The sequence below is a fragment of the Sinocyclocheilus anshuiensis genome, unplaced genomic scaffold, assembly GCF_001515605.1.
Source record: "Sinocyclocheilus anshuiensis isolate Anshui unplaced genomic scaffold, SAMN03320099.WGS_v1.1 scaffold656, whole genome shotgun sequence".
NCBI lineage: Eukaryota > Metazoa > Chordata > Actinopteri > Cypriniformes > Cyprinidae > Sinocyclocheilus > Sinocyclocheilus anshuiensis.
In genome coordinates this window covers 2242649-2252648 of record NW_015555829.1, presented here as the reverse complement: position 1 = coordinate 2252648, position 10000 = coordinate 2242649, and the positions used below count along the sequence as shown (strand labels likewise).

At 37.3% G+C, this 10000-nt stretch overlaps 1 protein-coding gene across 1 annotated transcript in view; it reads left to right on the top strand.

Moving 5' to 3' along the window:
- The window catches only part of LOC107675356 (serine/threonine-protein kinase 17B-like), a 10496-nt gene extending 1261 nt beyond the window's left edge, over positions 1-9235 (top strand). Inside the window, exons 2-7 of the mRNA XM_016469657.1 lie at positions 2300-2512; positions 2612-2750; positions 2872-2998; positions 3127-3175; positions 5782-5961; positions 6574-9235. Of these exons, the coding sequence (XP_016325143.1) occupies positions 2300-2512; positions 2612-2750; positions 2872-2998; positions 3127-3175; positions 5782-5961; positions 6574-6811 (946 nt within the window). The 3' untranslated portion in view covers positions 6812-9235. The remainder of the gene's footprint in view (positions 1-2299; positions 2513-2611; positions 2751-2871; positions 2999-3126; positions 3176-5781; positions 5962-6573) is intronic.
- The last annotated feature ends 765 nt before the right edge of the window (positions 9236-10000 follow it).

The window sequence follows — 10000 nt, the reverse complement described above, 5'->3', positions numbered from 1 at the left end:
TTCTATTTTAATATATTTTAAAATGACATTTCACCAGTCTTCGTCGGTGTCACATGATCCTTCAGAAATCATTCTAATATGCTGATTTGCTGCTCAAGACACTTTTCCTATTATTATCCATGTTTAGCACAGTTGTGCTGCTTAATATTTTTTTTGTGGAAACTGTGATTAATGTTTTTCAAGATTGACTGATGAATGGAAAGTTTAATAGAACAACATTTATTTTAAATATACATTTTTGTTAAGAGCCTTTATTGTAATTTTTAATCAATTTAATTCATCCTTGCTTACTTGTTATTTCATCTCATTGGGTATGTGCATATAGTTGGAATATTTACAGTATCATTAAGTATTGTGGTCCCAAATCATAAGACAACATATGAACTTTAGGATAGATGTGTCCCTGGTTTATTTAGTTTATTTTGTCACAGGGTGAGTAGGACTGAAGGTTGTCTGGTGCATGGAGTCTGTCCTGCTTATCTATTCAGGATTGGAAAGGCCTTGCTCACTGAACTGTGACTAATATGTGTGTCATTGCTAAAGCACTACAGCAAGGCTTTGAAACTTGCAGGAAGGAAACCCATGTGGGAACCAGACCCAGTTTTGTGATGTGCTGTAGATTGTACTGTGAATACTGAGAAAGAGGAAGTGACATTGGTCTCTTCCTCTTTTGAATACAGCCAGATTCGGGTTGTATTTATGCTGCTGGCTGTGTTATTTAACAGGAAATTATTTCACAGTTCACTTACAGTTTTAACTCTTCAGTGTGAAGATGTTTTGTTGTTTGTTTCTGTGGAGGAAGGTGCAATTCTGTGGAAATAAAGTAGTAAAGATGAGTGTGAATACTGTTCATTGTTGCATGGTTTTTATAAGAAGATGACTTGCAAACTTGTTCAAATAGAGCAGTTTCGTTTTAAAAAGGGGATCAGTGAGAATGGGGTTTACTGGTTTTTACTTGCATTGGAAAAAAACTTGAAATATCAGGTATTTTTCCCTGGTCTGGGAAAGTCAAAGACATTATTGTTAAGAGAAATCATGGAAATATCAATACTGATTTTATTCATATATGCAGGGTTTTCTTTATGATATTAATATACACAATTCAAAACATTTGAGGTCTGTTTTTTTTTTCTTTAGAACGAAATGAATACTTTTATCAAGGATGCATTAAACTGATCAAAAGTGACAGTAAAGACATTTAAATGTTACGAAGCATTTCAAATAAATTCTGTTCTTCTGAAATTTCTAATAATCAAAAAAAAAATCCAGAAAAAAGTGTCACGGTTTCCACAAAAATATCAAGTAGCTGTTAAGCTACATTCAACATTAATAAAAAGAAGTGCTTGAAATGCTCAAGTCAGCATATTAAAATGATTTCTAAAGGATCATGTGATACTAAAGTTTGGAGTAATGGCTGCTGGAAATTCTGCTTTGCCATCTCATGAATAAATTACATATTAAAATATGTTGAAATAGAAAACAGTTTTTTTGAATTGTAATAATATTTCTCAAATTACAGTTTTTACTGTATTTTTCTTTAGCTTGGTGAGCCTACTTAACAAACTTTTGATAGGTAGTCCTGGGGACGTCCTGGGGACCTTTTTTTGTTAGCTGGGAGTAAGTAGCGGTGGACAGATTTTAAGTATCAATTCTGCTTAAAAAGATGCAATCTAATCCTGTTTACATTAAATAAGCTGCTCCCGAGCAGGTTTAAGCTTACGGACCTTGTTACAATTTTGATTTTGACTGCTTGGTGACTTGGTTCTAAGATCTAAATGGATACATTATGCACAGTAAACAGTACAGCACTACATACAGCATACATCCTAAGATACAATATTGTTACAAAATTTGTTTATGAACATGATAGGCAAGGTGAAGAACACAGCATGAATGCCACAGTCTGGTCCAAAGAATTGTGGGATTGATTTTGAGTATATGCTTGTATCCTAATGTCTCACCTGTTCATGCTGTGACAGTAATTGCAGTTTGTAGAGTAAAGACTGGCCAACATCAGTCATCTAACCTGATATTAAACTGTGAGAACATCTAATGGAGGGTTTGACTCATTTAATAACTATCCATGTCAGTAAGAGCTTTAGTGTGAATGAGACAACTGCTATAGGTGTGACTGAGTGCATGCAAACTGTGACATCTTTAAAGTGCATCATAAATCTAAAAAAAAAGAATGGATATTAGAACTTTAGGTACTTTATATATACCTCAAAAATTTCCATTTGTCTCATTCTGCTTCCATTATGCTCATTTTATTCTTTCTCTCTCTATTTGTTTCCCTCAGGGGGAAGTTTGCAGTGGTGAAGAGGTGTGTGGAAAAGACCACTGGGAAAGTCTTTGCTGCAAAGTTCATCAAGAAGCGGCGACGAGGTCGCGACTGCAAGGCGGAGGTCATTCATGAGATCGCTGTTTTAGAGGTGGCAAAGAACAACCCTCGTGTGGTGAACCTGCACGCTGTATATGAGACCGATCACGACCTCGTTCTAATGCTGGAATAGTGAGTGCTGTGATTAGATATATCAGTTGTATGTCCCTGTTCATGGAACGGTTGTTGAGTTCAGTACTAAGAATAACTGTGAATGTGTTTGTGCGCCAGTGCGGCGGGTGGTGAGATATTTGACCACTGTGTGTCAGAGGAGCTGCTGCCTGAAGGTCAGATAACCCGTCTGATCAGACAGATGCTTGAGGGAGTTCACTTACTGCACCAGAGCAGCGTGGTCCACCTGGACCTGAAGGTCAGATGCCCGGCTGCCTTTAACACCTTCATTGGACAAGTTTTAAATTAGATTATCTGTATTTCTTCTAGAACACACTAGTTTTATTTATTGACACAATGTTTTTTTTTTTCTCATTCAGCCCCAGAATATTCTCCTGACGAATCTGAGCCCATTGGGGGATATAAAGATAGTGGATTTTGGCTTGGCCCGCAGGTTGGGCTCTGCTGGGGAGCTCAGAGAGATTCTGGGAACCCCTGAGTATGTTGGTAAGGTTTATTCAGTGCCATTCATTTTCAAATTCACACATAGCTCTGTGTTCACAACACAGAAGAGTGCATGTTTAGTGAAAGTGATTTATTTGGTGATTAATTTTTGCTTTTTATGATATATTCAGCCCCTGAGATCTTGAACTATGAACCAATCACCATGGCAACAGACCTCTGGTAAGTCTTAATCTTTTTCATCAGGTGTTTCAATATACAAGGTTCCCACAGGGTGATATCCAGACCTGGAAAAGTCATGGACATGAATGGAAATTTCAATGGTCATTAGACCATTTCTATTTATGCTCATAGTTCATGGAAAACTGAATGCTCATTAGAGGTCGGCCAATTGATCGGCCGATTTTTGGCATTTTTTTTATTAATCTGCATTGGCCGATTGTGTTGCAAATTAGGCCAATTTATAGGCAGGCACACAGGCGAGCAGCTAAGTGTTGTTGCCGAATTTCCTGAGGCTGCGTGAGACGGAGCAGCTCACACTCTGCAGCCGCGACTTGTTCACACACAGCTTCAGCTAATGATGGCAGGGCAAAACAGACAGTTTAGAAAGCATAATTACGTTTTACCCTACTAGAATTGATGCCGAAAAGTTATCATATTCATAAGTGCAACAAGTCATTTGCATGTGAAAGTAGAAACACGTTCAATTCAGACGAAACTTCTGGGCTGATTATAATGTGCACGTTAACTTTCCTCATGAAATGTGTGTGTAGGTCCGACAATAGCATCCACGATGTCATCGCTCGTGGCCAGCGTACTCTTAAGCAGTTATGAGCAGCGGGCTGTGTAATATGTGTGAAATCTTTTATTTTTATAATCACTATGGTCATTTGACTTATAGCAGTGTCCAGTGTTTCCTATACATTGAGTTATTTGTGGAGGCTAGTCACAATATCAAAACTGACCGCCACAAATAGATTTTCCAAAAGGCTTATACTTCGTTGAATAAAATGAGCGCTTCACGTTTCAAAATTAAAATTCAGCGCGGGTGTTTTTATATGAATGTATCTTTGAAAAGAACCGACTGTCTTCAGAAAAGCTTCGATGTCATTTTCATTTTGTCTTTCCTGTAATGCCAGCTTATTTGATTACAGCCGTTACCGGGGAAACCGCTATATCTCCTGCTCCAGCAGCGCCTCCTGCTGGCAGAGAATCAATTTGCATTTGCAAGTCTGTGGGAAAAACTGGTGTCTGTCAGCAAACATAAACAAAAAGCATGCTTCAGAACTGTTTTGAGAAGGTGCTTAAGTTTTGAGCCATGTATTATTAATCTAAATTTGGCTACTACTACCATTACTATCTTGTACCCTGCAATAATCATTTGCTCAAACTCACTTTTATGAGATGAATAAAAAAAAAAAAAAGAAAATCGGCATATCGCCCAAATAAATCGGCATCATATATTTCTAAATATCGGCATCGGCCAGTGAAAAACCCATTTCGGTCGACCTCTAATGGTCATACCATATTCTGTTACGTAAAGGAACAAAAGATACTACTGTTCAAAAATTTGGGGTCAGTAAGAATTTATTTTAAATATTTTTGAAAGAATTCTCTTATGCGTATCAAGGCTGTATTTATTTGTAAAAAATACAGTGAAACCAGTATTATTGTGAAATATTATTACAAATTTTAAAAGATGTTTTAATAATATATATATTTTAAAAGGGTCATATGATGCGATTTCAATTTTTCCTTTCTCTTTGGAGTGTTACAAGCTCTTGGTGCATAAAGAAGATCTGTAAAGATGCAAAGACTAAAGTCTCAAATCCAAAGAGATATTCTTTATAAAAGTTAAGAGTCAGCCACGCCTACCTAAAACGGCTCGTTCTAACACGCCCCCACATATCTACGTACATAGTGATGTGGGAAGATTTGCATAACGCCGCCCAAATGTTCACGCAAAGAAAGAAGGCGTAACTTTTATTCTCGCTGTAGTATTGTTGCCGCCGCCGCCATGTCGTGAAGGTGCTGTGTGATTCGTTGTGAAAGCGAAACTAATTTGTTTGGCCTTCCAAAAGAGGACGATATCCGCTTTGTCATGCCTGGAGCTGATCCGTGCTGGTCGCTGAGGAAATATATCAACTTCGCGCTGTGGATCGCCGGATCGGCTTTCATCGTGGACGAAGCAGAGTCCAGCCCGGGGTCGTCACATGTGGTTGCCGCAAGCTCGCCAGACGTTCCTTCGTCGAATCCGCCGGCCGCGCCGTTCTCAAGCCCACAGGCCTCTGCTCACTCTAGCCCCCGGCCTCTGCTCCCTTTAGCCCGACACATTTCATTACACCAAATACACCAGATAATGTTCTTTTTAGCAGCATCATATGACCCCTTTAAAATTTAATTTATTCCTGTGACGGCAAAGCTGAATTTTCAGCAGTCATTACTTCAGTCTTCAGTGTCACATGATCTTTCAGAAATCATTCTGACATGCTTATTTGGTGCTCAAGAAACATTTCTTTGTTATATATGTTATATAGCATATTATCGATGCTGAAAACAGTTGTGCTGTTTAATTTTATGTGAAATAAGCTAGAAAGTGGCAAGCTGAAATGTGCCCCAAAACCATCTAAAACTAGCCAGACCAGCATGATCAGGCAGGGAGACGAGTTAAGATCAGAAAACCAGCTGAGGCAGCAGCAGGATGGTCTGATGCTAGAGGCAAAACACTTTGTGCTAACAAAGGATATTCCGTGTTTAGTGTCATATTTGTTTTTGTTTATTGGTTGTTTAAGATGGTTTCAAACTGATTGTGTGTCTGTTCACATTAGGAGTGTGGGCGTGATCGCCTATATGCTTGTGACAGGAGAGTCTCCTTTCGTTGGCGAGGATAAACAGGAGACCTTCCTAAACGTATCCCAGGTGAACGTGGACTACAGCAGAGACGCTTTCTCAAGGGTGTCTGAGCTGGCTGTTGACTTCATCCAGAAACTGCTGGTCAAAACACCAGAGTGAGTCTGAGTGACTCTGATTTCAGACAGTTAGAGGAAGTTAAGCTTGTTTTCCAAGCTCAGTACTGTGCAAAATAATGTACACTACTGCTTCTAGATGAAGAGTCATATGATAAGTGCTATGGGAAACCCTTTTCCACTTAAAGAACAGTTATTATTCTGGGTCATATGATTTTATTATGCATTAAAGAGTTTTAGAAATGAAGTCATTTCAGTAAGCTTACAAATTAACTTGTCCAATGATCACTCTTTTATGGCTCAAAGGACTTTTTCTTTTGCCATGGATTGTATAACTATTGGTTTTCACAAAGTATAAAGTCCAGCTATCAATTTCTTTTAATTTGACTTCAAACATTCGCACATTTGTAAAAAACTTTTAAGCATGAAAGCAACTAAGATTAAATGACTCTTTAGCAAAAAAAAGAAGCAAAAAGCTTTGCTTGTTCTAAATAGAGTTCAGATGGTAGATTTGCACTTGTTGTCATAAACTAAATGATGTACTTTGATTTTATTACTGCTCTTTACTGATAGTTTCAGCATAATAGTATCAGAATGGTTTCCATTCAGCCACGTATCAAAGTCATTTACAAGAATTCTCCCCTTCTTTATCAGGGATCGTCCCAGTGCAGCCGATTGCATGACCCATCCTTGGTTGTGGCTCCATTGTCCAGGTTCTGATCCGATCCCCGTGACCCCACGCATTCCCCGGGAAAGGAGTTTCGGTGGGAAGTGGTCCGCACCACCCGAGGATCCTGAAGACAAAGAGAACATTTTGGACTCGCCTCACGGCAAGAGGTTTCGCTTTGAGGAGGACATGTCAGCCACGGGCGATGGTGACCACTTATGCTGATCCGAAAGGGAAATGCACATGCACTGAATAGCATTGTCACGTTTTTGGTCCTTTTTGTTGGCCCCCACACAGCACCAGCAAACATGCTTCTGTCCTAATGCTGTTTTCACCATCCTTTGGCCGACCAAAGATGATCTTTTCACAAAAGGGCCAAATCTGGTGTAATATTAATATTATAATAGTGAGAATCTTAGTATCTATGTTGCTGTCCTGTCTCACGATGCTTTTTCCTGGCGTCTTTGGATTTTAAATTATTAATTTGAATATATTTCTATTTTAATTGCCATTCAGTATCGATTTTATTTTCTGCTTATCTTAGCCCATATTAATCTCAACACTATTTCCATAACTGCACTTAAGGAATTTTCCACAATAAGGTATTTGAAAAAGACAGATGCAAGAGAGCGGCAGGGCATTCAGTGCTTTTTAATTCTGCTTTCACTGAAGAGAATCTTTGTTCTTTGTGTCTCAACATCAGAAAGAGTTTGTATGATTAGACTGTGTTGATTCTGAAACACCTAGTGAGATGGTCTCCTTTAAAAAGCTTCAGTACAGGAATGCCCTCGGTGTATGGGTGCGTGTTTTGTCTTACATCCTCTTCTTTCTTGTGGTATTGACACATTAGTGGGCTCCGTAAAAATGTGACTCAACTCAAACACGCACAACACACCCTGGATTACACAAATATGTGTTTGTATCGGTCATAGAACTTCCTCCTAGATAATGACTAAAGAAAAGCAGGAAAGCACTTAAACCCTCTATTATATGTGTTTGTGTCACTAAAATATGAGAAAATAATTGTGACCGCATTAGATTTTGTAAATCGAATGTATCTATTGATTTTAAAATCATTCTTGTTTTAAATGTTCCCTTTTTTACTGCCAACATATTGTATAATAAACTATTGTTACGCACCATTCTAGCGTTCCCCCATGGCAGGCACCTAATATGTCAGTGCCTGTGATGGTCAATGATATACATATTCTTGAAATGACCGTTTTTATCTATGCACCAATCTGAGGTAACAGGGTTTTTGTTACCTTTTTTTTTTGAACAGGTGTTTTTAAGCTAATGCTATTAACTGATGGAGGTTTCAGTACTTGTTCATTCCGAGCCTTGTTCTCAGGGTTAGCTGTAACTGCAGTTTACCACTATATATTTCTTCAGTGCCTTTGTGTGCATTTTTTCTTCTATGCGTACAGCCTGACTTCATCTTCTGTAATACCAGTGCAGCACATTTATGTGGCTGTATTATTATTAATGTTTATCCTGTTTTAATTGAGATACTGGTACACACTTTAAACTGATGGCCTGGTGTATTTAAAGTAAATTATTTGTATGCTCTTTTGGTTATGGAAGTATATATTGTATTCAGTGGGATTTAGAAAGGAGTGTTAGAGTTAAAGTTGTATTTATGGCCTTGGATTATGTAGGGCATGAAAAGATGGGTTATCGAAGTTGGCTGTTATTGTCAAAATGATATGGTTATGTTCTGATAGTGAAGCATGTTTTGTTGTGATGAAAGTACAGGGTGTGAATTCTGGAATGAAGGCAAATGAATGTTAGAATATTGTGGCGGAAAGTAGAAAGTGTGTAGTAATGCAACGAATGAGGGTTAGCAAAAATACAACTGGAACAGCTTATGGTTTATTTGTGTAATAATTTGTTGACAGCTTTTCTGAGTGGCTACTAGAACCGGAAATGTTAGAATTCAGTCTTCAGGTCGAGCCCTTCGGTTCTTGTTCTCTGTTTAAAGAGGTGTGAAGAGCTCATGTGTGTTTGCGTGCTAAGGGTCTTACGGTTTCCCAGAGATGTCACCAGTCTGCAATCATAATAGGGCTATTGTCTCCTAAGACGAGAGGCTCTTGTCACGGTCGTGTGCTCACTGTATGCCGTCATCTTAAAGGAAACTTGAATCTATTCCTTGCCTGGGAAACAACCTCAATAATGTTTAAAGGGCCATGATGTATTTGAAGCTGGAATTCAATCCAGAATAGCATTTCTGAGCAGTCACTGTGGTATTTGCAGAAAGCTTGTGACAAACTTTGTAAGGACACTTAAGGGATAAACGTTCTTGATTCTCTTACTATCTTAGGCAGGATTAGTGAAAACTGATAATGGAAGATGCTTCAATTCATGATGAAAACTGTGTATTTTGAGTTATATGTACCGGAATAAATGATGTTCAAATGATTTACACAAATTCTAATAAAGCCATTGAGTATAGAGTTGAAAAGGATGTACCCTTAATATAGATTTTGTATGTTGTTGATTTATGACCCATAACAATCATTTCCAATTTTGTTTTTAAAATAAGACATCCCTCATGCAATGTCATTGATTTATTTATCTAGCCCTGACACATGTAGACTTGAATAAATTATTATCTGACACTTTTGTTTTCCTTCTTAAATTTTCCATGACTAATAAGTAATAATAATAATAATGTTAAGCGAACTGCCTTTCACTAAGTTCAAGGATATTGAGTATAAATATCTATATCCAAGGATACAGAGTAGGATATAGTATTTATATGCGTTTAAATAACTCCCTCTCTCTATAGATTAATTTGTGTATAGATAGATAGATGTACTTATGTAATTAAATGTAATTATTTCTAATTAAACAGATCACTGAAACATTTCAACATTTTTATTGAATTTCATCAGCTTGGAATGACTATGAAGCAGGAAGTACATTCATCGCATTACACGGAGTATATTGCAAAATTCACGTTCATATTTGTGATACAATGAAAACAATCCAAATAACGTGCGCCACCTAGTCTTCTGACCATTGCGCAGTCAATAAAACATTTTACTACCAAGTCAGTAAATTAAATATTTTTAAATTATTTTTTTTTCATCTAACCAAAAATATATTCTATACATCTGATTCCAATGGAAGATCCTTAGATGTTTTGTATTTGATTATTAAATAAAATAAATACCACATATTGAACACAAAGATAGAACATATATATATATATATATATATATATATATATATATATACATACATATATACAGTGGGTACGGAAAGTATTCAGACCCCCTTAAATTTTTCACTCTTTGTTATATTGCAGCCATTTGCTAAAATCATTTGTTAATTTTTTTCCTCATTAATGTACACACAGCACCCCATATTGACAGAAAAACACAGAATCGTTGACATTTTTGCAGATTTATT